The sequence below is a fragment of the Lepidochelys kempii genome, chromosome 5, assembly GCF_965140265.1.
Source record: "Lepidochelys kempii isolate rLepKem1 chromosome 5, rLepKem1.hap2, whole genome shotgun sequence".
Lineage (NCBI taxonomy): Eukaryota > Metazoa > Chordata > Testudines > Cheloniidae > Lepidochelys > Lepidochelys kempii.
The window spans coordinates 13,880,175-13,906,657 of record NC_133260.1 but is presented as its reverse complement, the minus strand read 5'-3'; the positions used below and the strand labels follow the sequence as shown (position 1 = coordinate 13,906,657).

The window sequence follows — 26,483 nt, the reverse complement described above, 5'->3', positions numbered from 1 at the left end:
CATTTCTATGATTAAAGTGCCCATGAAAATGGAGACTGCTATTTCCTGGGCAGACCCACTGAACATGTGAAAGCACAACAATCAACAGACAGCCAGGCCTGATGGAACCTGCTGCTCATATGGGCTTCACCATCATATGAGAATGCTCCTGGGCTGGCACAGTAGCCCTCCAAGGTGGGGCCTGTTGTCTCTTCACCATGCTATAGGAGAGTGCTCTAAAGGGTACAGCATGATCAGCTGTGACCTCTCATATTTGCAGATTGCCCTTAGCAATGCAGCCTGGCCTGCTGTCCCGTCTGTGGATTGCACCGCCTCTGGTGATGCAGACCATGCAGGGACCCACACCCTCCACAGGTTGCCCCCCACCTGAGCCTGGCATGAGCAGTGCAGCACGCCAGCCTGGCAACCAGGCTGCACTTGGCCAGGCGGCACTTCCGTATTCTGGGACGTGAGGCTGTCTCTCAAAGTGCCTGTCTGTAATACCAAATTCCATCGGGGGAGGCTGCATTTTTTTAATGCAGAAATATCACTCACGGAGCCACAAAACTGCAAGCTGCGAAAATATCTCACATAGCTTTGGTCTTTGAAAAAACACAGGCGTTTGGGACGGGCAGCCGCTCAGAGCCCGCGAGGACCCCATAACGCAGGGACAGGTAGGTCCCGGGTACACCACGGTTCGTTCTCCCCTCCCGCTCCTGGGCGGGTGCTCGGCTGGAGTCAGGTGAGTTGGGCAGTTGTGTGGGAAGGGGGCTAAAATAGGGATACCCTGAGAAACCTGCCCTCCCCCACTCCCGAGAATGGACAGGTCCAAATCCCGCTGTCTCTACGGAGAAGGCGGGACCAACTGCATGAGAAAGGGTGAGGAAGAGGGAGCCCCAGTCGCACCTCACACTCTCTGTGTGCCACCCCTCGCGGGAGAATGGACCCTCTGCGGTGAGAGGACGGTACCATTTCCATGGCGAGGAGGGGAGTCCCCAGTCCTCGCTCTGCCACATTTCACTTGGTGCATATGGGAGAGGCTGAGTCTCCATTGCCCTCCTGCCTTTCCTAGTATCAGGGGTGTCAGGCCTGAGAGCGGGGCACTGAGGGGGGTGGGGTTTGTCAGCGCCCACCCTCTCGGGGACGGGGCGTAACCACAGGCCCCGCCCAGGCTTCCTAGGGGTGACCTTGTCTCCTCCCATATAGAGCTTCCTGGAGGGCTTGATTTCCCACAATGCATGGGTGAGCCCTGTTGGGGGCCCCTTGGTAACACACGCCATGAGAGCTGCCTCTTGGGCACAGACCCATAGCCTGTCCAGCCTGTGACAGGTCCTGTAGTGGGCAGTTATGGACTAACCTGCCCATAGCAGCACTTCCTTCCTCACCCCAGGTGGAGAGTGGGTGGCTCGTGCCCTGGAGCATGAGGATTCACAGCTCACTTCCTCTTCCTGGGTTTTATCTTCTGTAATGTAACCATTGTCCACATAAGTTGACCTATGTGATCAGTGGTGACCCCCTGCAATTCCAGGAGAGAAAGGAGATGCGGTGGGTGAAATAAATGCAGCTTAGAGTTTATTGCGCCATATGGTGTTTTAATTGCAGTACAAGATCATAGCTAGTATAATATACACTGGTATCAGAGGGTATTGTACTTTGCATAATCATTGCTGAAATATATGGGATAAAGTAGGTCATGTATTGACATGATGCAGAACAATAGGGATCAAGTAAGGGACATCTTTTCAAATAAGGGGTATGTATTCAAACTAATGATATATTGTTTTAATCATCTGCTTTATTTATGGCACTATACCATACATGTGTATCACAATGTACACTCCCTTGTATGGTTATTACAAAATGTGGGCAGGAGAGCCCAGCTTACAGTATATTGATACACAATGTGGGATGTTAGGTAGCAAATAATGGAGAGTGGTCAGCCCAAAATGATAGTTATGAATCACCCTAGAACTGTAGCTGACACTGTACAATATATTGAGTTCCTCATTGACAGTATGCTGCAGTGATTGGTTGCATGTTTCATCCCCTACTCTCTGAAATAAGATTGTCTTTAGAGAGGCAGAACATGAATAAGGTTCACAGGGTGGATGCTGAAAAGGGAGAGGGAAGGATGTCTCTCTCTACCGTTCTCCAGTCTATTACATTAAGCCACTTGCTGTATAAGTAAGTGAGCATTGATGCCTGTATTTCAAAGTACCACAGGATTGACTGGATTTTGAATTTTATTCTTAAAATTGCTCCACTTTTCAGCTACATTGAAAGGAGTTCTGTATATGACCAAGTTTGTTAATTATGGGGAAAGCTTGCTCTCTGAGAACAGCCTGAGTAAATGGGCTGCATACAGAGGAGTCAGTAGTTATAGCGATGAGGGCAGGGCGTAAGGTATTCCCTCCCACCCATCGGGCCTTGGAGCTGCAGCATAGTCACTGTCTCAGCTGCTGCGGCTGTTCATATGAACACTACATGCTTGCTATGCTGGCATGAGGTTTGGCTGGTGAATTCATGTAAGCAGGACTGGCGGATCTGCTTTTCTGTCCCCCCTCATCCCTTAAAACAGGCGTTCTCAAACTGGGGGTTGGGACCCCTCAGGAGGTCATGACTTTATTACATGGGGGGTCACGAGCTGTCAGCCTTCACCCCAAACTCTGCTTTGCATCCAGCATTTATAATGGTGTTAAATATATTAAAAAGTGTTCTTAATTTATGGGGGGGTCACACTCAGAGGCTTGCTGCGTGAAAGGGGTCACTAGTACAAAAGTCAGAGAACCACTGCCTTAAAAGCTCCTGTGCTAGGGTTGAAAGGCCTCATGGAAAACAGCTCTGTGGCATTTAGATAGTGTGAAGCTATGCTGTTTCCATTGCATTCAGGTACATTGATGGCCTTAATTTGGGCCAGAAGATTTGACCCTTGGAGAAGGTGTTGAATTACCACCAGATGCCCTCTTTATAATGAAATTGCCAAATATCCCTCACTAGCTCTGCCAATATAGTCATTTATCAACTTTTTATCATAGAAGTTCAGCCTTGGCCTTCATAGTATCAGACTAATTTTTAAGATATGCTTAAACTTCCTTGATACCATCTACCAGTATGAGTTGTAGAATTCCCCTAGTACCTTAGATATCAGGTTCATGACTGATTTGATTTCAGTTAAACATAAATGGTCCTTCATATGAATTGATAACAATGTTCTGATAAAAGATTTAAAATCTACTAAGGCAGGTACTCGTCACCTGGTTCAATACTCTGCCAAATTTCTTATGTACTGTGATCAAAACAGATCAACAGAAAATACTGATTAAAATCTAGAGACAGCAGACTGTGCCATTAGGCAATTGGGGACAACTGGCTGAGCAAAGGTGTTCAAGGAGCAGCAGACACAGTTCAAAAGGGTATCAGAACTAGGGATGTTTTAATGACTAGTACTAGTTTCTGCAGATGATTCTTCTTCTGCCACATGTGATTTGCCGACAGGCCTGAAAAACAGAATCCTTGTTCCTCCACCCTTCTATGTACCCCTGGAATGCTGCTTTCTATTTTAGGCCGAGCGTTCTGCACTTGTTTGTATGGCACAGAAGTGTTCTGATCTAAGATTTTGACTGTTGCCTCACAAAATGAGGGTCCTGATCCTGCTGGGTGCTGAGTACCCTCAGCTCTCATTGACTTCCAGATTGGCACGCTGCAAGCCTGTTTTTTGCCAACTATCTTGGGACCCAGTCCTGTCAGGCTTCACTTGCTTTGTGGCTTGGCATGCTAGACAGGGTTTGGGACTAGGAATTAGGCAACCTGGATTCTATTGTTGGCTCAGTCACTGATACACTGTCTGACCTTAGGCAAATCCCTTAGCCTGTTTGTGCCTGTGTTTCCCCATCTGCAAAATGGGAATAATACCCCTTTTTGTAAAACAGTTTGAGCTATAGAGTTGAAAGTGTTACATAATTGCTGAATACTGTGTATTTTCATGTGAGTAATGCACTAAAGTCAGTGGGAGTACTTAAATGAGCAAAGATTTGCAAGATGAGGCCTCCATCCAGCAATATCATACCTAAATATCTCCTTCCCTATGGTCTTAGTTGCTTAGAAAATTTTTAAAGGCTCATATAAAAGCCCTTAAAAAAAAGAAGCACCTGATTTCCATATATAGCGTCTTTAAGAAAATACCACCCCATCAATTATGTATTTTTTTTAAACACTGCTGTTCATTTCTCTATCTAAAGGGGCCCATTTAATACTATGAGTAATGTTCTGAGGAATACCAGGCTTGGCACAAATGAGATGCTTAACAGAGTTCCTCATTTTTATCGTCCATTGTCTCCTAACCAGTTTTTTGTTTCATTTATTTTTTTTCCCTGGGGAATGAAGGATGGCAGCTCGGCGCGTGCTGAAAGCAGTCTTGGTGGATCTCAGTGGCACACTTCACATTGAGGACTCAGCTGTGCCGGGTTCACAGGAAGCTCTTAAAAGGCAAGTTATCCCTCCCATGTTCCTCTGAAAGACAAAAATGCATGTAAGTGCTGTTTTTATACAGATACCTCATTAGCTGAATGGCTTTCCTGGAGCTTGTGCCTCATTCTCCTGATGTACATAAGCAAATATACACGTCACCCTATTCCACTCTCAGTTACATTGGACTGACTCCATAGTAACTTCACTGAAGCCACTGGAGTTACAGTGATATAAATTTAGAGTAACTGGGGGAAGATTGTGGCTCATAGGGTATTCTTTGGGGAGCCTACATTTAATTTGGCCTTTCTGCTTAGTTTTTGCTTCATTTTATTAACAATGTTTTTTTTTTTAAAACTTGTTCTGCAAAGCAAAAGGCCCAATTTTAGAGCACATTAATTTACCATGCTATGGAAATGTTTGATAATATAGCCCCGCTTTTCTGAGAATGTCGGAATGTTAATTAATCCTCCCAGCACTCCTAGTAGGTTGTGTCATTATCCCCAAATACTCAGATGAGTGAGATATAAATACCTGTCTGTAAAATTGCACTGTTCTTATAGCCATGTTGGTCCTAGGATATTAAAGAGACAAGATGGGTGAAGTAATATCTTTTATTGAACCAACTTCTGTTGGTGAAAGAGACAAGCTTGTGAGCAACACAGAGCTCTTCTTCAGGTCTTCTATTCAGATGTATGCTCTCTATTCCTACATCAATGACCTGGAGGTAGGAAAGGAACCCAGGGGTCTTGTTGCCATCTGCTAACTGCTAGAGAATGCTTCCTCCTGGAAAACAGATCCTTTTCTTAACTTTGGTGGTTTCTCCCCATATTTTATAGGATCAAATTGATTAAGAGATGACACCTTAAATGATGCAGAAGTAGTGACCTGAGTAGGGGGAAGACATAAGGCCCTGATTCTGCAAGGACTTACACATATGCTTAACTTTATGCATAACTTTGTGAATAGTCCCATTGTTTTCAGTAGGATTACTTTTAAAGTGTAATGTTAAGCATGGGTCTTTGCAGGGTCAGGGCCTATATATGTAACTGTGGTTTCCGAATTAGACACTTGTAGTGCTAAACCACTAGTTGGAGGGAAAACTCACAGAGGGATCAGGAAACGCCTGAGTTTCTTTCTACTAACACTGGTGGAGACAGTTGCCTCCTAAACCTGTAGAATGAAAAAGGAGTGAGAACCACTAATCCCCTGGAAATCCTGTGGCAACATGGGTCCTGGTTGGCCACTGCTCCATGCTGCATCTGTGCTCAGGGAAAACCTGTGGAAAATGATATCAAGGGGGTCAGTATTATCTTCCATGGGGAAATCCCTATAGATTGGAAGGGGGTGGGGGGTGCCATAGAGATCATCTAGGCTCCTCCCAAGTTCAGTGTACACCTCCAGATCTTCAATCCCTGAGAGGGAGAGTGTTGAAGGGGCTCGTGTGGGATAAGGAGATGGGGAGCTATTTTACCACACAGCCACTGCTTCTCTCCTACTTTCTGTACCATCTCCACCTGGTTTCTACTGGGATTTGCTCAGCCAGGTACTGTACTGGCCTGGGTCAGTGTGAGAAAGGGGGAGGTGGGAGGGGAAGAAGATGTATTGCACCTATAAATCATATTCTAGTGCATGCCCTGCCTGTACCTGGGATAGCAGCCCTGTAAAGAAGGCCAGTCATTTTCACTGCAAAGAACAGCCAGATTTTTTACTTGGAGATTTAAAGAAATATCCCCAGGTAATTGCTCTTCCCAAAAGAAGCTGTAGCAATTGGAACGTGGCTCATTCTGTGAACAAGTGAGTAGATTCTGCTTGCCAGGATTACATCTTAGCACTGCAGGTGACATAGCAAAAACTCAGTTTCAGCTTCAGCAGTAACTGTTGGACAAAACGGTGACCTCTCTAGCAGCCTATCACTGAATAAAATGTCGGCACATCCTTTGAGAGAGCAGGGCAGGTGAAATGGATCAGCAGCAGGCACCAGCAGATCTCCAGCATTGACAAACTTTGTTCTTGTTTTCGCTGTGCTATATTGATGCCAGTGTTTGTTTCTGTAGCAACAAATGCATAAAGGGATGGTGGGGGAGTAATTAAAAGTAAAATAAAGGAAATCCCATTAAAGCTGTCTCTTGGAATTATGTGATCATCAGGAGCATGCACAGCCCTAACTCTGTGGTGATTGGTGTTTTTCAGTTGGGGAAAAAAGGCAGCAGAAGCTAACATAAAACTGCCAAACAGATAACACAGCTTCACCTAGCATGTATGGCGATGCACAATGCTCCAGCTGCCATGAAATTTGCTAGACATGTTGAGTTCAATATAGTAATTTAGCCACAAGGTGGTAAATGTTTTTAGTTAGGAATGCTGTCATGTAGCTGATCCAAAATAAAGACTTTAAGTTTAAATAAAAGGGTTTTGAAGAACCTAAATACAGCGTGATCAGATGCAACCTTATACAAGTTATTCTTTTGTAGCTGCAAGACTGAGTCTGAAATCATTGAATTTTCTCCTCCATTTTTATAGGTAGCAGGGGGGCAGGGAAGAGGTGACTCCCCACTGAAGTGGCTACAGGCTCTCTGGCCAGCAGATCACCCCTTCAGGGGTATTTGACTCTTTTTTTGAGGTGGGGATGGGGACCACAGAAGCAAATGCTAACGCAGCAGTAACTTGCGCCAGGATGGGTGGGGTAGTGTGAGAACTATGCCAAGGTTCCTTCCTCGTGCACATGTTGCCCCCTCCACCCCCCAATGCACAGACTCCCCAGTCCAGAGCTGCAACTTTAGATTCTGTAAGTTTGGAGTGGGAAGGGGCACAAATTGTGGAGCTGGCACTTCCCTCTTCTTCATCCCCTGACCCAATCTACTGGATTCTGCTCCCCTCTACTCTTGGTAACGTTGGCTCATAGAAACATTTTTTTTATTAAGTTAAATAAAATGTGAACTGAAAATATTTCTCTTATTTGGGTTTTTAATGTTTCCTTGTATTGTTCGCAACGCAGATGCTGTAAAGCTTTCTGGAGTGTCTCACAACTGTGAGTGCCAACCTCAGGGCAGACTGTTAAAAAGCAGGACACAAACCTCAAATTTTGTTGTGAGATCTGTGCTTAGATTTCACCAACCAAGTATCAAGTGTGAACTCCTGTAGCACTATAACACCTAACCATGGAGTCACAGACAGTCCCTGTTGCCATTCTGAGCTACATTGCCACCTAGGCAAGCCTGCCTTTGTGTTAGATGGTCCCTTACACCAAAAATATTTAGGTCACTTCCAGTCCCAAAGGAGTAGTCACTTATCCCAGGTCAGTTGTACCTCAGATCTCAAACCAAAGGCAATGCTTGTAGCCAATCCTATAATAAACTAACTGAAGATGTATTAACTAAGAAAAAGAAATGAGTTATTTACAACATTAAAGCAGGTAAACATGCACACACTACTCCTGGGGGAATTCTGCGCCAAAAAATTAAAAATTCTGCACAATATTTTAAAATTCTGCATATTTTATTTGTCAAAATAACGCACTATAATTATGCCAATTTCAGTTATTTTGATAATTTATGTCAAAATACCTGTCAGCAAGTATGTCTGCAACAATACAGATCAAAAAAGAAGATTCAGGAAATGATTTTTTGATAAATAGATTCCTTACTAGGCATATTCATATAGAATTTTGAGTAATAATTCATTTAAACTACAATACAGAAATGTATTTCCTGCATCCCTCAAAAGACATGCAAAGGCTTGGGGGAGTCAGGCATAACGGAGGAGCTAAGGGAGTTTTATGATTTAATTGGGTATGGGTCCTGCTTTTGAGCAGGGGGTTGGACTAGATGACTTTGGACTAGATGACCTCCTGAGGTCCCTTCCAACCCTGATATTCTATGATTCTATGAGAGGGAAGGAATTGCTGGGAAGAAGACTGGGTGTGAACCTGGAGGGTTGTTGAGTGTGGGTGAGAGAAGTATGGCGCATGTTTTTTGGAAGGGAGAATGTTAGACAGTCGGGGAGCCCCCCTCTCATGCAGACCCTGGCTGACTCCTAACCTCTCTCATTCAGTCAGGCACATCTGTCCCTGTTCCCCATGTGTCCCTGCAACCCTATGTGTTCTTGCACCCCCTCACTCAGCCACCTTCCTTCCCCCTCCCCCTGTCCCCATGTATCCCTAGACCCCTATGTGCACCCCCACTCAGCTCCCTCACCCTCCTTCTGACCCCATGTGGCCCTGCCCCCTCTCTTAGCCACCCCTGCTCCCCTAGCCCTATGTGTCTCTGCACCCCTCCCCTCGTCCCCATGTGTCCCTGCACCCCCACTCCCATTCAGTTTCTGTCCTAGTCTTCCCCCCCCCAACACTAGCTCTTCTGAATCCCAGTCTATGATCCCCCAGCAGCCCCATGTGCCCCACGCTGTCCCTCGCGTGCACCTCCCCCTCCCCCCTCCGGCCCCACTTGTCTGCCAGCGTCACAGATGCAATACGCTGGCCATGTGTAATGTTCCATTTTAGTGGCTGCTCCACATAGAGATTACTGTTGCTACTGGCACATTACTCCTTTAGCTCCAGTGGAAGAGGTTCTCTTCCTACTGAGGACCCTGACTTCTTTTGTTGGACAATGGGCCTTAAATCTGATTATTGACCCAACTGATTGAAAAACAAAAAATATACAAGCTAAATGGTCAGGAGTTCATCAGCTGTTTACAGTTCTTTTTGGCATCTGTAATCTAATGTGCAGCAAGGGAAGGGGATTGTCTTTTCAGAAGTTGCTTATATACCGAGTGTCCCTTTAAAATAGAAAGAAAATGAGTGAAAGTCGCATTAAAAATGTATGTTGTATGTAGCAAAATTCTCTAGTCAACTCAGATTTGCTTTCCCTGGATTAGATTACGCAATGCTCCAGTTGCCATTAGATTTGTGACCAACACAACCAAAGAGAGCAAGAGAGACCTTCTGGAGAGGCTGAAGACACTGGAATTTGACATTGCAGAAGATGAGATCTTCACATCTCTGACTGCGGCCAGAAACCTCCTGGAGCAAAAGCAGGTCCGGCCCCTGCTCCTGGTGGACGACAATGCTTTGCAAGATTTCAGAGGTAAGGTGATGATCAGCTGAACTTGGGAGCAGCATTGGTGAGCCTTATTGAAATAGTATTAGCTGATGGAACTTCTACAATCATCTGTCCCATGTAAATAGGTGAGATCCCATCCCTGTCATTTAAAATGTGAAGCTGAGATTCTCAGTCATTAAAGAGACCCTAGCACGTATCAGAGGAGTAATTATCTCCAGTGTTAATTTGACCACCTGTCTATTTGGGTAAGTGCATTCCGCCTACTTAAACTCATCTATAGATTATTGTATCCTATTGATTTGCTTCTTGTTCAGGACCAAGATTGGACCTTTGGCCCCTATTGCATCCCACTATCTTCTGCCAAAAGGACAGGTTTGACCATACAGGGCCTGTAAGTAGTGTAGAGATTAAAATGAAAATAAGGATCACAGGTACCGACTTTCAGTTTCCCCCGGGGGTGCTCCACCCCTTTCCCCAAGGCCCCACCCTCGTTCCGCCTCTTCCAGCCCAGGCTCTGCCCATTCCCCACCTGTTCCCACTCCCTCCCCCAAGCGTGTCCCACCCTCGCTCCACCTCTTCTCACCCCCGCTACTCCCCCTCCCCCGCAGTGCCTCCCGCCTGCCACCGAAGAGCTGATTAGCAGCAGATGGGAGGCACTGGAGAGGGGCGGGGAGAGGAGCTGATTGGCGGGTGGCTTGTGGATGCTGAGCACCCACTATTATTTTTCCGTGGATGCTGCAGCCCTGGAACACTCACGGAGTCAGCACCTGTGATAAGGATGCAGGATTGTTAGTGCTCCAAGAAGTGTTCAGAGGACCCCACCTCTGGGGAATAAACTGACTAGTTTTATGAATTACTATAGGTACCCAGCTACAGTGTTGTAATGTGATTTTTGCTGATTTTAATTAAACCTCAGCGCCATGAACGGTGCTATATTCTGCATGCTTAATGGCCTGTTCGTGTAGGTTAGCAAAATCATTACAATTCATAAGCTACAACAATGATGAATGCTTGAGACCTGGTCTGCTGTACAGTCATCAGTAGGTGTGTGTTTCTTTACTTTAAAGAAAGTTAATTTTCAGAAACCTCCTGAAGTCAGAGTCTTTTGTTCATCTACAGATAAACTCTGATTATCTGTGTGTCTTGGGGGGGATGGGACAGCCAAAACCTTTGGATAAGCTGATAAAATGCCATTCCTCTATGCATTTCAGGTTTGGAGGACAGTTAAACTAATTGGATCTGAAATTTGGATCATTGGGGTGTACTCTAGCTGTAAATGCCAACATGTTTTATCGAATGTGTGTACCAAAGTGTAGGGAAACTGAAGTTTCCTTGTAAGATTTTATAGAGACCTTGTCTATTCTGAGAATACTGATAGCAACTCTCCCCGTTCTTGGTCTGACACTGTGCAGTGCATTTTTTTACCACTGTATCTGGCCCTGCTTTGAGCAAGGTTAGACAACAGAGTAGAATATACGGATGCTAATATTTAAACTGTATTCTTAAATGTATTCACCTACATTTGGGTTAAAGCTGATTATGTACTCTATGTATCAGATGCCTTTTTAAAAACAAACTCTGGGTTTGTGGATAATCTAAGCACTGTACCCAGATGTACAGACACTTCTCTCAACCTGTGTATTACATATTTTTTTTAACATTAGCTTTAATAAAAAAATGTAAATCTGTTTCAAAAAACGTCCAGCATGCATTTCTAGACCAGTGGTGGGAAGAACTGTTGAAAATTTTCAATGTAGACTCAACCAGAAAGCTACTGCAATGGATTTGATATTATCATGTATCAGCTTTGTGATTATCAAATGTAAAAACCTAAGGCATTTTACTGTCATTTATCATGAATTAATAAACATTTATTGGGTTACCATTAAGTCTTTATATTGAGAAAAATGAAAATATTCAGATTCTAAATTTACCAGATTTGCAAACAATCAGAATGTTAATATCCCTTAATTTTAACTCAAAGGGTGACAAAGTTGTGGATCATTTGGTATTGTTTCCTCTCCCGCCCCCCTCCAACACACATGCCAAAAATTTAAGTCCTAACAGGTTTATGATTTCAGTAGGGTCTTATCCTTTCATGCTAGGAGCTGGGAATTTTCTATCTAAATTTCATCCAACATTCTATTCAGTATTCTTCAGAAAAGTCTCAGTGAGCTATGGGCAGTGAAACTATAATCTATTCTTTCTTTTTTTTTTTAAATCAGATCCCTGTTGCTGGGGACAGCTTCTGTATCCATGCTCTCTACAATCCTTATCTAGGCCAGTATCTGCCGTTTGTTTCTAAATCGGTTTAGTCAAATCAGTGCCATTTCTGTGCATTGATTAGACTTAACGTGGACTGCACTGGTTATCTTGGGGTCTTTTCCATATGCAGAGTCACTTATGTATACTCTCAGTAGCATTCCCGAAACAATTAAGTAAAATGGAGAATGTTTTAAATTCCTGTTAGTAACTGCTGTTGGATTGTTCTTGGATAATTTTCCCCACATAAGATTGGTCACAGATGGATGAGTGTAATCCATTCTTTAGTTAATGGACCCAGATGATTTCAGAGAGTATCCTAAATCTACATGGTGTCTCTGAATGCTACATTTTGTATTTGGCTCTCTGGGTTTGCTGAAAGATGTGCAGTATGAGACACAGGACCATAATCTGTTTCACTCCAGACCTGTTGAGGCACAGAAGTGCTAGTTATTCCAGCAAGGGTAGCAGTGCAAAAACGCCAGCATGTGCATGATGCTGCTGCCTGCCTCACCCTTGTGCTCCTGTCCCTACACTGGCTCCAACTCTACTTCCACTGCTGGTTCTGTGACTTGATCCTGTTGTGCAAAGGTATTAGTGGGCCACGTCCTAGCTACATTAGAGATGACATCATCATCTGAGAACTGCCAAAAAAGTTGTGCTCTAGAACAATGCAGGACAAAGCATGTGAGAACTGGAGATAAGGTATTCTCAAGGGCACCTGGCTGTGTAACGAACTTGCAGAAGAGACTAAACGAAAGTGTGATGGCTTGCAGGTGTGATGGCCTGCAGGTCCTGCTGCAAAGCCTTCCTCTTTGGATAGAGCTTTTCCATCATAACCAGAATGACATTTACAACAACAGCAACCATGCCTGCCAAAAAGAAATCTCACCCCAAGCAGAAGTTCCAATAACCAGAGGACAGCAAAACACTCACTGAAATTTACTATCACAGTCTAATTAACGTGCAAAGCCCCTGGTAACTAACCGTGTAAATTAAGTATTCAGAGATTTCTATTTCAGATGATGGCGATAAAAATGAAGAATTTGTATGCTCTGTCCCTACACTAGTTAAATCTTTCAATATGTGTGGTTGGGTGGATCTATCATCACAATTGCTTATCTGGAGTTACATGCCTTATGGAGAACAGCAGATTCCTGACACATCAACTCCTTTATCTGTTGTCAGCGCTGAAAGACATACATTAATCCATTTTATGTGCATGTACTTATGGATCTGAGGACTGAACTAAAAGTGTCTGTGTCAGGAAATGCTGACTTCTGTTGTCCAACGGCTAACTGTACTCACAGTCTACTTTTAAAATGAAAGGGCGTCAGTGTGTTTAAACCGAAGACGATAACACTTCTTGTGAAAACCAAAAATTAATGCTTGCCTCCATGTTCAACAGGAAAGTGTTAACCCCGAGTGTATCAACTAATGAATCCAATCTTATCTGCCTCTGGGATCTTCCATCAGTTGCTATTGATCTGATTGCCCACTTTCCTCCTTACAGTGGTCCTTGTGGATTGTAATCTGCAAGGATCATGGAAGTTAGAACTGCTCCATGTTTCAGAGGGTTATAATTTCCTGTTCAGATTTCCTAGTTTGTGCATTTTTGCCGGAAGAGAGAAGCCATTCATTTTTTCATGCCTCTTCTTCTACAGGGCACTGGGAACAGTGCAGCCTTTTTACCTTTTATTCATAGTGGTCACCATTAAGATGTCCGCATGTGTCCCTACAGGTTCTACAAAGGACTGCTTCCTGAGATGCTGTAGTTTTCCCTTTATTCTTAGAATGGGAACTGTCAGTGGTAACTGGCCAATGTTGACTCTTTATTTAATGGCTTCTGCCGTATGTAGATTAAGTATGGGCCAGATGGCCAGTCCCCCCCTCAGCTTCTAGAAGTCCTGGCACAGTGGAACTGCTGTTGTGCTGCTGGGTGAAGGGATAAGATGAGAAGTAGCTGTGTGCTAGGACTGCATACGCCCTGCAGTCATGCTGTGGTAAGTCTCTCTGGAGCACCCTGGAGGGAAGGAGGTTGTGGTTGCACTGGAGACACAGTTACCATATGGATCCAGAAGTTTCTGATTCCCCTATTTAGGGAGCCTCTGTGGATCTTGTCTGCTAATGCAGCCCTGGGCTGTAGAAGTGGAGTGTCCAGGCAGCCTCTCCACAAGCTATAGGGGTTGTAGGCAATGATTCCATTTCACCTGCCAGCTCTTCTTAGCTGCCCTGCACAAAGCCCTTCTATTCTGACTTTGTATAGGAGGTCCAGGGAGGCATTTAACCACATGGAAGGCTGAATTTTTTTTGTTAGGTATAAACTAATTCGCTCACTGGTCATAAGACAAAAATTGTTGTTTACAAATGTTTTTTAGAGTAAGTAAATCTGAGGGGTTGTGTTTTGGTTTTAATTTTCCAGGGATACCTACAAATGATCCCAATGCTGTGGTGGTAGGACTAGCTCCTGAACACTTTAACTATCAGATGATGAATAAAGCATTTCGGTAAGTCGTGAGAAGATAAGAGTTACCTTACTGGCTCAGACCATGGTCCATCTTGCCCAGTATCCTGTCTCCAACAGTGGCCTATACGAGAGCGTCAGGGGGGGTGTACAGAACAGGGCAGTTATGGAGTGATCCAACCTTGTCTTCCACTCCTGTCTTCAGATAACCAGAGGTTTAAAGTATTATGCATTATTTGTATTATAGTAGCACCCAATACCCCAATCAGGATCTAACTGGTGCTTGGCTCTGTACAAACATATAAAAGACAGGCCCTGCCCTGAAGAGGTTACAGTCTAATTTACAGCTAGACACAACCAGTGTGAGAAGTAATAGGCAGGAGGGGGAATAAGAGGTAACAGCAAGAACACTCAGGTACTTCGGTAAGGCTCAAAGTGTCTTTTTCCAGTGCCATAGGTGTAATGGGCTTGCTGGATCTGGAGGCTTAACTGCATATTTATCTTAAGGTGGTTTAACATGGAATTAAATGGGTTTCACAACCTGGAATTAAACTGTAGAACTATTGCCGCAGGATGTTGTAGCGGACAAGAAGTGAGCAAGATTCCAAAAGGGTTTGGCCATTTGTTACAGGAATATCCAGAATTAATACATTTTGGAATCTTGAGATTCAGGATTTAAAACAACCTCTAATTGTTAGGGATTGGGAGACCTAATGTTGGTGGCAGATTTCCCCCCTCCAGCCCTCTTGCATCTGCCTAATGTGGGATTTCTTGCATCTTCCTCTGAAACATCTGCTGCTAGCCACAGGTGAAGACAGAATACTGGAAAAGCTGAGTCCTTGTGTCTGATCCAGTCTGGTTGTTCCTGTGCTCCACTGAGAAACAGTATTTGGTCTCTCTTGTCTCTAGGTTGCTGAAATGATAACATGGTTAAAACAAGTGACTGCATTTGTGCCCGTTTCTCAGTGGCTTGTGCGGTGCCATTTTACCTACCCTTGTGCAATGCATTCAGCCACATACTGCTCTTCTACTAGTTTGGAGGCTTAGGATCCATTTAACTTGGACTTATTGTTGGTATTATTAGAAAACTGCTTGAGCTGTAAGAGACTGAACATGAGTCTTTTGCTCTTCCTACCCCTCAGTCACTCTGGGCTCCTGTCCTGCCCTGCTGTGAGGAACACAGAGGAGCACTGAAGAGTAAAATACATCGTAAATCCTGTGCTCCGAGAGGATGGGGATGTGCCCTGAATGACTGGCTCAGTACTGAGGAAAACTTTGAGCAAACTTCATTCAGCTGTTGCGGGTTTTGTTTGTTTCTAAAGAAAGTGTGTAAATAATGGTTTCATTCTCTCTCTTGTATTGGCACCCATCAGCACAGTATCTGAGTGCCTTCTCTTAATGAGAGAGTTTGGGATTCACAGTGCTTATAACAACATACTGAGGACCACATAACCCAGGAGGTGGGATACAAGGTTGGTGGGGCTAGATACTGCATTCCCTATACACCAAAAGCTCCATCTGAAGAGACTGAACTTGTAAATACTTCTTTTTTTTTTAAAAAAAAAAATACATGTCGTTCTGAACTACCATCTAGAACAGAGGTGGGCAAATTACGGCCTGTGGGACCCTCCTGCTCCTGGCCTGGGAGGCTAGACCCCGGCCCCTTCCCTACTGTTCCCCCTCCCCCACAGCCTCAGCTCACTGCGCCGTCAGCGTGATGCTCTGGGTGGTGGGGCTGGGGGCCGCAGCCTGACCCGGTGCTCTGTGCTGTGTGGTGGCGTGGCTGGTTCCAGCCAGGCATTGCAGCTGCCTGTCCTGGTGCTCTGGGTGGCGTGGAGGTAGCTCTGCCAGCCACCGGGGCTCCAGGCAGTGCGGTAAGGGGGCAGGGAGTAGTGGGGGTTGGATAGAGGGCAGAGGAGTTCATGGTGGTGGTCACAGGGTGGGGGTGTGGATAGGGGGCGGGTTGGTCAGAGGGTGGGGAACAGGGGGGTTGAATGGGGGCAGGGGTCCCAGGGGGCCAGTCAGGAAGGAGAGGGGGGGTTGGATGGAGCGGCGGGGGCAGGGATCTGGGGGCAGGGATCCAGGGGCGGTCAGGAGACAGGGAGGGGCAGATGAGGCAGGGGTCCCGGAGGGGCAGTCAGGAATGAGAGGAGGGGTTGGATGGAGCGGCGGGGGCAGTCGGGGGCTGGGATCCAGGGGCGGTCAGGGGATGAGGGGGGGTGGATGGGGCAGGGGTCCTGGGGGCCTGTTGGGGGGCGAGAAGCAGGGGGGATCAGATAGGGGGCGGGGGCCAGGGTATGCCTGGCTGTTTGGGGCGGCACAGCCTTCCCTAATCGGCCTTCCATACAATTTCAGACACCCGATGTGGCCCTCAGGCCAAAAAGTGCTATCTGATGACCTGATATGTCTGGAGGAATCAGTTGTTTGCCAGTTATTCGTTACTGTGGGTAAAATGTGCGCAGTAAGATATTTTTTCCCTAAAGTTTCTCACATCCCACCCCAGAATACATACCGGGGCGTGCCCCCAGTTTGAGAACCTCGGCTATAGGGGTAGATTCTTCCACCTAACTATTGAATGTAAGTATCTTTGTGCTTCTGCAATATTAAATTCTTCCGTATCCCAATTGTCTGCTCCCACTGTGTGCAGATCTGGCTATAGCAGAGGTTTGCAGATCCACGTCTGAAAGACATGGTCAGGTGAATACATCTGAAAACCTTGGTAAAGCTAATAGCACATATTGTTAAAGGTGTCTCATTCTCCATGTGCTCCCTAATAATGACTGTGTCTACCCATGTGCCAGTGGCTAGAACTCCAAAATAAATAGGTAGATGTGAATTTACGCAGTTTAAACATGAGTTAAAACTGTGGATCTTCAATTGAGTTTCTGCCCCAAACAAGCTTCACGTCAGATTTCAGTGATGCATATCTAAGAAAGTAACACACGATTTTTACCCATAATGAGCAGACCAGTGATGAGTGCTTTGTTCTTGTTGAATCTGTTTTGGATTAAATTGATTCAGTGTAAGTTTTTTTTACTTGTACTAATGAAATGGAGTGAAATATTATCGTTTTTATAATACCGCAGGTGCCTGTGGTGCTTTGCAAACGCATATGAAGAGAGACTTGCTCCAGGAGGCATCTGCCTAACCTAGACCAGGATGGACTGATTTGAATCAAAGTGATTTAAATTGCCCATTTAATCATGATTTAAATCAGCAAGCAGAAAACCTTGATTTAAAGCATCGATTTGAATTGTGTTTTTCATTTGTACTTTTTAGTTATTTTCCTAAAGAAAGGTTTGTTTTTCACTGATAGGTAATCGTTAAAACCTTTACACTGAATTTGGGGTTTTTTTGTTTGGTTGCTAATCAGGAGGATACACATTTTTAAGCAGTTGCACAGCTTAATGTACGTTTGTTCAGATTCTTAATTTTTACATTTTTATTATGTTAGCAAATGGTGAATGGTGCATTTCTTATTTACTAGATTATTACTTATTTTTACTTGTGACTTGTGTCAAGCTCTGTGTGGAAGTTCAAATTCAATTTAAAATGCACAAAAACAGCATTTACATTTTATTAAATAAAGCTACTTCCAATGTGCTGGATACCTAACCTTTTTGATAAACATTTTTTTCTTATCAAAATATGTTTTGCATTTAAAACAAACTGATTTATTAAACCAAGGAAGAATGATCTGTAGTTAGTGAATTGAATAGTTTCTGGTCACCATGTCCTTCCAGATTTAAAATGAGTAGATCTCCTCCTTTCAAACCTAATTTTTATTCATAGACTGGAAAAGGAAACAAGTTTTCCTGCTTTTTCAATGCCCCATAGTTGGGTTTTTTCCTCACACTTTGAATGATCTTGTCACTGAACCGAACTTGTTGAATAAACTGAAATGAGGAAAATATTGGAACTGCTGGCAAAAGTTGGTTTAGCACTTCAACAGACTGGTTCTTGGTGCCTAGCCAGTGACCCAAACTAGTAGAACTTACTTTAAAACTTGGCAGCAAACATGTACTGCTTGTATTATATTTTGTATTTAATTTAAATGATTTTAATTGATTATAATAAGTTTAGGACTTAACAGGTCAACAATTTTAAATTTAATTTTAAACCTTTATTTTAAATAAGCCTGTATTTCATTTTAAATTGCATTTAAATAAAAAAAATCCAATTTTAAATTTAAAAATTCATTGCTATTTATTCACCCTGATTTAGACAGATCCAGTTCTTTGGGTAGAGTTACAGCAGAGTGTCAGACAGAGATTAGTGTTGAAAGAATGTGAAGGGTCAATAGGAGGTTGCTCTGCACTCTGGATTTTTCTGGAAGGCTTCTATGCAAGATTAATGGGACTAAAAAGACAAAAAGTCCTCCTTTCCCAGTCCAAGGAAACCGTCAAAGGGTCCCCATTGATTGTTTTCCACTGTACTGGTTACATTTCTACCCCTTGTGATAAAGACTTGGAATTGGCTGTGGTATGTGAAGAGTTTTCTGTCCAATCAAACAGGAAGCACTCAATGATCATTACCTCAGCTTTTATAGATACAATCTGTAGGGCTTTTATTGCAGTGAAACTAAGACTTGTGAGAGGATTGTAACACCTGAGCAGTGCTTGGTAGTACCATGACCCTTCCTTCAGCTAAGCAATTAAGCAGGTTTTCCAGTGCTACTGATTATGCTTTCAATGTTTATGGAGCTGCTGTGTCCATTGTAGAGAAGAACTATGATATAGGTGATGGCAAAATGTAAACAAAGAATCTGATTGTGAGGGGGCGGAGCTCCCTTAACTTCTAGGACAGTCACACCCAATATTAGTTTAAAGAAACCTTCTTAACCGCTGACTCCCCAAATCACAAATATTCATTTTTAATTTATTATTATTTTGTGTTGCACTGATTCCTAGAGCTGCCCATGGGGGGTAGGTATTGTACACACACCAAAAAAGGACAGATGGTCCCTGCTCCAGGGAGCTTACACGTATGAGACAACAGGTGGACACAAAAAGCATGTGCTGGAGCACAAGGTAACCGTGAGATTATGACGATTGCTGTAGTAAGCAGTAGTAGTCAAAATACTGTTCCATTCGTGTTTCTCTGGATCTTTCCAGACAATGCTGTGCTAGTGGCAGCTTTCTTCTAGGCTTCTGAGGGTTGTTCTGGCAGGAATAATGAAAAGCTCCTTTCATTCTTGCTTGCAGAAACCCCAGGTAGAGTTCTAGATTTTATACTGATCCTACAGCATGTGTTGCTGGAGAATCGGAATAATAAAAATGGAGCTAAGGAAATGTGAGAACAGCCTAAATTTGCGGGGGGAAGAAATAGCTCCTGTTCTCCCAAAACATTTCTACATCCACTTTCTGAAGCCCCCAGCAGCTGTGGACAGCTGAGAGCTTCAATGGAAGGATTTCCGCTCATTAGTCTCCCATTATTCTAGTCGGTGGTGTTAAGCATGTGTTGATCAGACATTTTGACTAATCCTCCATTCTGAATTTTTCTCTTCCTATAACAAGGAGACTGTATACAACTTTGTTCCTAAAATGTAACTTCTGATAGCAGAAACGGTGCCAAGAATCAAACAGCTACTTCAGTATTCAGTAGTGTGTGTATGTCTGTGTGTGATGTGTAGGCCTGTGGACATGCTGATCTTTCATTGTAACTAGTGCATGTCTTTATATTTTAACATGCTTTTTTTTCTTACATCCATTTTGGATGTTTTGTGCCTGGAGTTCGTCCTGGCCCCCATTGAAACTTGGGCATGCTGGAATTGGAATGTGGGAGTTGAATTGTGCAGAGATTGTGTGTAGTTGGAAGATGTACAGGCAGTACCAAGATTTGCTCTGCTGAGTAATCTGTATTGCAGAATTCCTATGCAGTGTAATTTTGGAAGCACTGAAATATTAATCCACCCAGCGAAGGCCTTGGAAGATTAGCAGGAAATTAAATGTGTACAGCCATCAAAATCACAAGCACTATCTACAGTTAATATCTAATAAAATATTTACAAGGATAAATCAAATGAGTTCTTACTTCAGCCATAGACAAGGGAAAGTGACTTTGAGGTTCTGTTAGATAAAGGACTTAATTCCATCACTGAGTGAATAGAAATATATACCTATCTTTTGAAAAAATCTTCTCTGGCTCTTGCAGTCCTTCTAAGACAGTGGCTTCATTAGGTTTTTTTATTAGCTGGTTCTGATGACTGGAAGGAGAAGGGAAGTAACTTTATTTATGTAACTTGCTCAGTAAAACAGTAGTCTAATTCTAAACCCCACTACAGTTTGGGGCTCGATCCTGTTTCCATTAAAGCTTTTTGGCATTTACATCACTGGAAGCAGGATCAGGCCCACAGTAGCACATATCAGTGAATCCAAGGCAAAACATGTTTTTTTTCCCCTCTTCCCTTGACTCTCTAGGTTGATCCTGGATGGTGCCCCTCTTATAGCTATACACAAAGCTAGATATTATAAGAGGAAAGATGGCTTAGCTCTGGGCCCTGGACCTTTCGTAACTGGACTGGAATATGCTACAGATACCAAAGCAACAGTGGTGGGGAAACCAGAGACAACCTTCTTTCTAGAAGCCTTATCGGGGACTGGCTGCAAGCCGGAGGAGACCGTTATGATTGGCGACGTAAGTGTAACGGCTGAGTAAGTGCATTATCATCTACCTACCTAGGTGGCCCCCATCTCCGTGGTATGTGAGCACTTTGAGGAGCATATCCTTCCAGCACCCTTGTGAGATAAGAAAATGTTAGAATCATAGAAATGTAGGGCTGGAAAGGACCTCAAAAAGTCATCAAGTTCATCCCCCTGCGCTGAGGCAGGACCGAGTAAACCCAGACCATCCCTGACAGTTTTTTGTACAACATGTTCTTAAAAATCTCCACTGATGGGGATTCCACAAAGTCCCTTAAGCCTAGTCCAGAGCTTAACTACCCTTTAAGTTTTTCCTAATATCTAACCTAAATCTCCCTTGCTGCCCGTTATTTCTTGTCCTACCTTCAGTGGACATGGAGAACAACTGATCACCATCCTCTTTATAACAACACTTAACATAGTTGAAGACTGTTATCAGATCCCCCCATTGTCAACCCCATTTTAGAGATGAGAGAACTGAGACACAGAAACACGTAAGGCCTAATCCAAAACCCATTTAATCAATCCCATAACCTCACTGAGCTTGCCCAAGGTCACACAGAGTCTGTAGCCAGGAATAGAAATCACCCCTCCTGAGTTCCAGCTCAGTGCCTTAACTATAGGACCATTCTTCCTCTGTACAGCTATGCCACAGATTGCCAGCTCCAAATAAGCATTTCCATGATCCTGCACCTATCTCAGATAACTAATTTTAAAAAAAAATTAAAATATTTACCCAAAACAAGGAAAATAGTAGCTCTTTTAAAGGGACACTGCCAACTTACTCGCTTATTATGAGGGAACAAGTTTCCTCAGCTCTGTTACCAAGACCAGGTAATTACAACAACAAATTTTTAAAATCCCAAAGCTTGTTCTTACAAAATATACACTTGGGCCAGATTGGAGTTGAGTTCCTTTAAAGACCATCACTCTTGAATGTTTGGCTCCTGAATACTCTACTAAAGGTAAGGTTGAAACATTCCATGTTTAAAAAAGTAATTACCTTAAGTTTGTTAGAGAGCTGTAGTAACCAAACATTGCATATTGTCAGGAGAAAACTGGGGCCTGATTCTGCAAATAACTGCCCACGGGAACTCTACCTCCAGCCCAGGATACCGTTGAGTTCAGCAGGTCTCTCGGCAGGAATAAGGGTCTGTGAATAATGGTTCCTTCTTCAGGATCAGACCTTTACGTTGTAATAGACGTTAATTCAGAGTGATTGATTAATGTTTCAAAATGGCTTTCATCTTGCATTATGTTATGGGCAGGGCTGGTAGCATAATCTGTTAAGGTTGTCCAACATTTCCCATTAAAAGACTCTGTTTTCAATTGCTTATAACTTTGCCAAGATTGGGCTAGAATTTTCCATGCTGGGTGTTGCCTCATGCTGATTTTTTGGGGGAAAACTTCAGCTAAAACGGTTCAGCTGTTTCTGAGAATGACAGGGAAAATACATGGCTTTCCCCCAAGTTAAAAAATTCTGGCGACCTTTTCTTTGAACTGTGCTAGCACCCCCATCCTTTGGAGCAGGAACTTGAAATTTGGCAGATGGGTGGCCTCTGAGTCGAGTATGTGCCTTTTGCTGTCCCTGTAAAAATCTGCCCAAATTTAGGGGACAGTTATCATTAAGATTCTGTCCGCTCTGAGAAGGCTCAAGCCTTTCACAGCTGCTAGCACTGACCAGATTTTTTATGTGCCATCCCCCCGCATGACTGAGCATGTTTCCTCCAGCGGAAAAGCCAGACTTTCCCTGTAATGGCTGTTCCCAGCTCCTCTGGGCCTGGGTGGGCTAAGGCAGCAGAACTGAGAGTAGTGAGCCTGTCTCTCTTTTGTTTTCAATGATTTGTTGCTGGCGCCAAGGCTGCATGGAGGAGGAAGCCATATGATTAAATACAGAGGGGACTAAAGCCAGATCATAAAGTGGATTGGGACAAGGAGTCAGATGAGATGCAGGTGTGGGAAGAAACTGGGACTGGCTGGGTAAAAAGACTAGGAATGGAATTGGGACAAGAAGCCTGAGTGCAGAGTGGGAGAAAGAAGCAGGCATGGGGAAGTGGCAGGACTGAGCCAAAGACAGACTGGAATGGACAGAGCAGCAGGGGTCAAGGCTGGGAGAAACTGGCAGAAGAATCTGTGCCCACTAGAGCACACTCCCTTCCAGAGCCTGAACAGAACCCAAGATTTCCATGTCAACGTTCTTCTGTCAGCAAATGTCTGTGACACCCACTGGCAAAGTATGTCTCATCCCACCTCTACTGCTGGTCCACATAGAGGATGACAACCTGTTCTCTGTTAGATCAAGTGGCAGAGGTCTGTGCGGTGAATCTAAAGGTTCCAACTCTGCTGATGACCCATGTGGGTGTCAATATGATGCTACATGATGGAATTTGGATTTTTTCAGTTTCTTTTTTTAAAAAGTTAAGTACATTAGAAGAACAGTATTAACGTTGCAAAGTCAAATACTCCGGCAGCCTGAATTCTGGCATTTCCTACGTTTTGAGTGCACCTGAAGATGCAGAAAGGCACACAGGCATCTAGTGGGACTTCCAAAAGTGCCTAACTCCCACTGATCTTGATGTTTCAGAAACCCCACTAGGCAACGCTCTGCATCTTTAGGTGCATAAATACTTTTTAAAAGCTGGTCCTTAATGTTTAGAGTATTTAAACCATATTAGTTTTAGCTTAAATCTTGCCGTTCTGTCTCAAGCAAATCTCCCACATGGGGAAAATTCTCACTGAAGTTACGTAAGTGCTAATTTCAGGATATGGCCCATTATTGTTTTGATTAGACTGGGTCGTCGCATGGTGGTGAGCACCACAGAATGCCCATAAACAAATTGTTTCTGTAACTCTAGATTAACCTTGTTTCCTCTTCTGTCTGCCAGGATTGCAGGGATGATGTCGGTGGAGCCCAGAATGCTGGCATGCTAGGTATTTTAGTAAAGACTGGTAAGTACTGCATGGATTTTGACATCTTGTGATACATTTGTTTACTGCAATAGAGCCGTGTTGGAACAACAACTCCAGCACAAATCTGAACAAATGCAAAACTGGGTCTGGGTTTTGGTCAAACTGCCCCGGAGAGGAATCTCAATTGAGTGTTAAATGAATCTCAGCCTAACGCTGTGAAGACCATCTGTGATGCATTAGGTCAAGGAGAATGCCAAGTGGGTATCCCTTTTATGGTGCCTTGTTGTTCGTGAAGTACAAGTGATAGGAGCATCAGATAAAATCTCTCCTAGCTACAGGGAAGACTTCAGGCTGGCAGGGCAGCTAAAGCAGCTTTTAAAAAGCACCTTTTTGTTCTTTTATTTCAGGTAAATATCGAGCAGCAGATGAAGACAAAATTAATCCAGCTCCTTACCTAACCTGTGAGAGCTTCCCACAAGCAGTAGACCATATCCTACAGCATCTGCTATGAGAGAAGCATTTAGTTTGGAGAACCTTGACTCTGTTTTGACATTGTTGCCTCCCTCCCTCCTCACAAAATAAAACTCAGAGCACAGTGTGTGCATCACACCTGCAATCAGGCAATGAACACGTCTCACTGCAGAGCACTGAAAGGAAATGATACTGATGTACAACCCAGTGGCAAATCATTGGTAAACTCTCTTACTTAGCTGAAGATGGAACACAGAAAGTGGAAAAGTAGGTCTCACAAGTATTCATCAGGTGGCAGGTGGAGGGAAACCAACCAGCAGATGAAACAATTTACTTTCTTGTATTATGTAGGGAAAGGAGGGAAGTTCACACAGAGTCTTTGTTTTTGACTGTTTAGGAAGTAACTGTTTAAAAAGTCCATCTGAAGTGTGCCAAGTTAATTAAACTATAAAACCCATGAGAAATGTGCCAAGATAATAAACATCAACAAAGCATAACAGCCATTTTTAGCCTAAATGATAACAGCTTTGTTGGTTTTTGTATGTTTGTTTTAGTTATCATGTGTCTTCTCTCTGCTGTGATCTGACTAATTTAAATGTAGAGATGGTACACGTTAGGAATATCTTACAACTTAAGATATTACCATTACTAATAGCAGTGACTGCTGATTTCTCTCCCTCTATTCAAACATGTAACAATTGTTTTTTCAAGTTTTATGTAAAATTCAAACAATCAATATTTTACAGATGTTTTAATTAGATGCTGTTATTAACAGGAATGGTGCAGAAACAAAAATCTGGTCCTTAATGGCTTTATAGGCCATGAATTTTTGAAGTTAGACTTCAGCAGGGTCCTATTAACTCTACAGTTGCAAGATTTTTTTTTTTCTTTCTTTCTAATGCTATGCGAAAAATCCTTCAAAACCCATGGGACCGATTCAGGCTTTTAAGCACTTGGATAATACAGCTGTAAAATGAAATCTCACTCTGTAGCATGCATTTTTCTTCCTGCATGTGTTAAATCCACCAAAATGAACTAACTTTGTAATGATGGTAAATGGCTTTCCTGGTCCATTTGCAAGCTGTAATAATCAAGTCCTTTCCAGTTGTTTTACAGTGCTCCTGAGTGTTAAGTTATTAGACTGTAATTGTACATCATTGTAGTACTCACCTTATTGAAAATATAGCTTTGTGTTAATAAGCCACACTGCTTCTTGTTAAGAAAAAATAGAGTGAATATGTAGCAGGCGCTATCTAAAGGAAAGAAGGTTTATCTGTAATCTCTGTGGTTTGTTACATTTCACATGGAGCAAATTTCTGCAAACGACAGAAGGGGAAGCATGAATGTATGTGTGGGCTGTGCAAGCTGTGTATGGGGCATGCAAGAAATAATGGAAGCTCTTTGGCTTTGAGGCTGTCTGTTTGGTCTGTGTTTGGCAAGGCCCAGCAAAATGGGATCCTGGTCCATGAGTGGGCTCCTAGGTGCTATTGCTATACAAATAAGCAACAATAAGTGAATGTCCAATGCTTAAAAAAATACAGTGCACAACCTTCCTCCGTCCCTCCCCACCAGGACTTGAGGATTTGAAATTACTTTTGCAAACGTGGTTGAGTTTAGTGACTCCTACCTAACCTCCCCCATCCTCTTTCCAAAATCCTGTGAAAGTCAAAAGCTATGTAAGATAATGGAGCCCTTCCTCGGGCAACCTGAAGGAGCTACCTCCCTTACCCAGCTAACTAATACACAGAGTGCTGAATAAATTCCCCCAGCCAACCAATCCCTGTATAGCACTGGGACAAATATAAGCCAACAGACGCTCAAGGATGTTACGTGCCATGTAAGTGTGATCCAAATACAGAACTGGTGTGAGGAGGAGGACAGACAATAGTGAGCAGAAGGAAAGAAAATGCTGTGTTTGGGAGATTTTCTAAGTGAGGATTTGGAAGATGTACCTGAGGCAGGAGTAAGGCGGGATTGTTCGCCTGAGAGGGAAGTAAGTGTGGGTATGTTGTAGCAGATCATGGGATATTTATACATATGGGCAACTACACCCGAGACCATAAAAGGGGACATCTGGAAAAGATTAACAGGGAAGGGGCATCTACTGCTAGTAAACCAGTGAGGTTTAGAGGAGAGATATAAAAGGACTGAGACATTTAAGAAGTAGTTTATTAGAAAAATATGGTTCCTAAAAGGGAATGCAGTCATTTAAAGGGCACAAGGCAGTGGTTTAGC

At 43.5% G+C, this 26,483-nt stretch overlaps 2 protein-coding genes across 6 annotated transcripts in view; one reads left to right on the top strand and one right to left on the bottom strand.

Moving 5' to 3' along the window:
- The first annotated feature begins 614 nt into the window (after nt 1-614).
- Nucleotides 615-25,452, top strand: HDHD2 (haloacid dehalogenase like hydrolase domain containing 2). Of its 5 annotated transcripts, none has more exons than XM_073343493.1 (7): nt 615-653; nt 4,363-4,464; nt 9,316-9,524; nt 14,185-14,269; nt 20,646-20,862; nt 23,753-23,816; nt 24,185-25,452. In XM_073343493.1, exons 2-7 carry the CDS (start codon nt 4,364-4,366, stop codon nt 24,286-24,288), a joined length of 780 nt encoding a protein of 259 aa, XP_073199594.1. In that variant the 5' UTR covers nt 615-653; nt 4,363; the 3' UTR covers nt 24,289-25,452. The 5 variants fall into 5 exon arrangements, with proteins under 5 accessions (XP_073199594.1, XP_073199592.1, XP_073199591.1 ...); XM_073343491.1 differs by having other exon boundaries at nt 623-721; XM_073343490.1 differs by lacking the exon at nt 615-653 and adding an exon at nt 760-933.
- The window catches only part of KATNAL2 (katanin catalytic subunit A1 like 2), an 85,983-nt gene continuing 64,627 nt past the window's right edge, over nt 5,128-26,483 (bottom strand). Inside the window, exon 14 of the mRNA XM_073343486.1 lies at nt 5,128-5,229. Coding sequence (XP_073199587.1) covers nt 5,157-5,229 — 73 coding nt within the window. The 3' untranslated portion in view covers nt 5,128-5,156. The remainder of the gene's footprint in view (nt 5,230-26,483) is intronic.

What these genes read in the sequence shown, in the direction of transcription:
- HDHD2 (XM_073343489.1), top strand. Translation starts at nt 1,683, where the DNA reads ATGATGCAGAACAATAGGGATCAAGTAAGGGACATCTTTTCAAATAAG. An exon ending in TGCTTTGCAAGATTTCAGAG is followed by an intron (nt 9,525 to 14,184) that starts GTAAGGTGATGA and finishes TTAATTTTCCAG; the next exon opens with GGATACCTACAAATGATCCC. An exon ending in AGGTATTTTAGTAAAGACTG is followed by an intron (nt 23,817 to 24,184) that starts GTAAGTACTGCA and finishes CTTTTATTTCAG; the next exon opens with GTAAATATCGAGCAGCAGAT.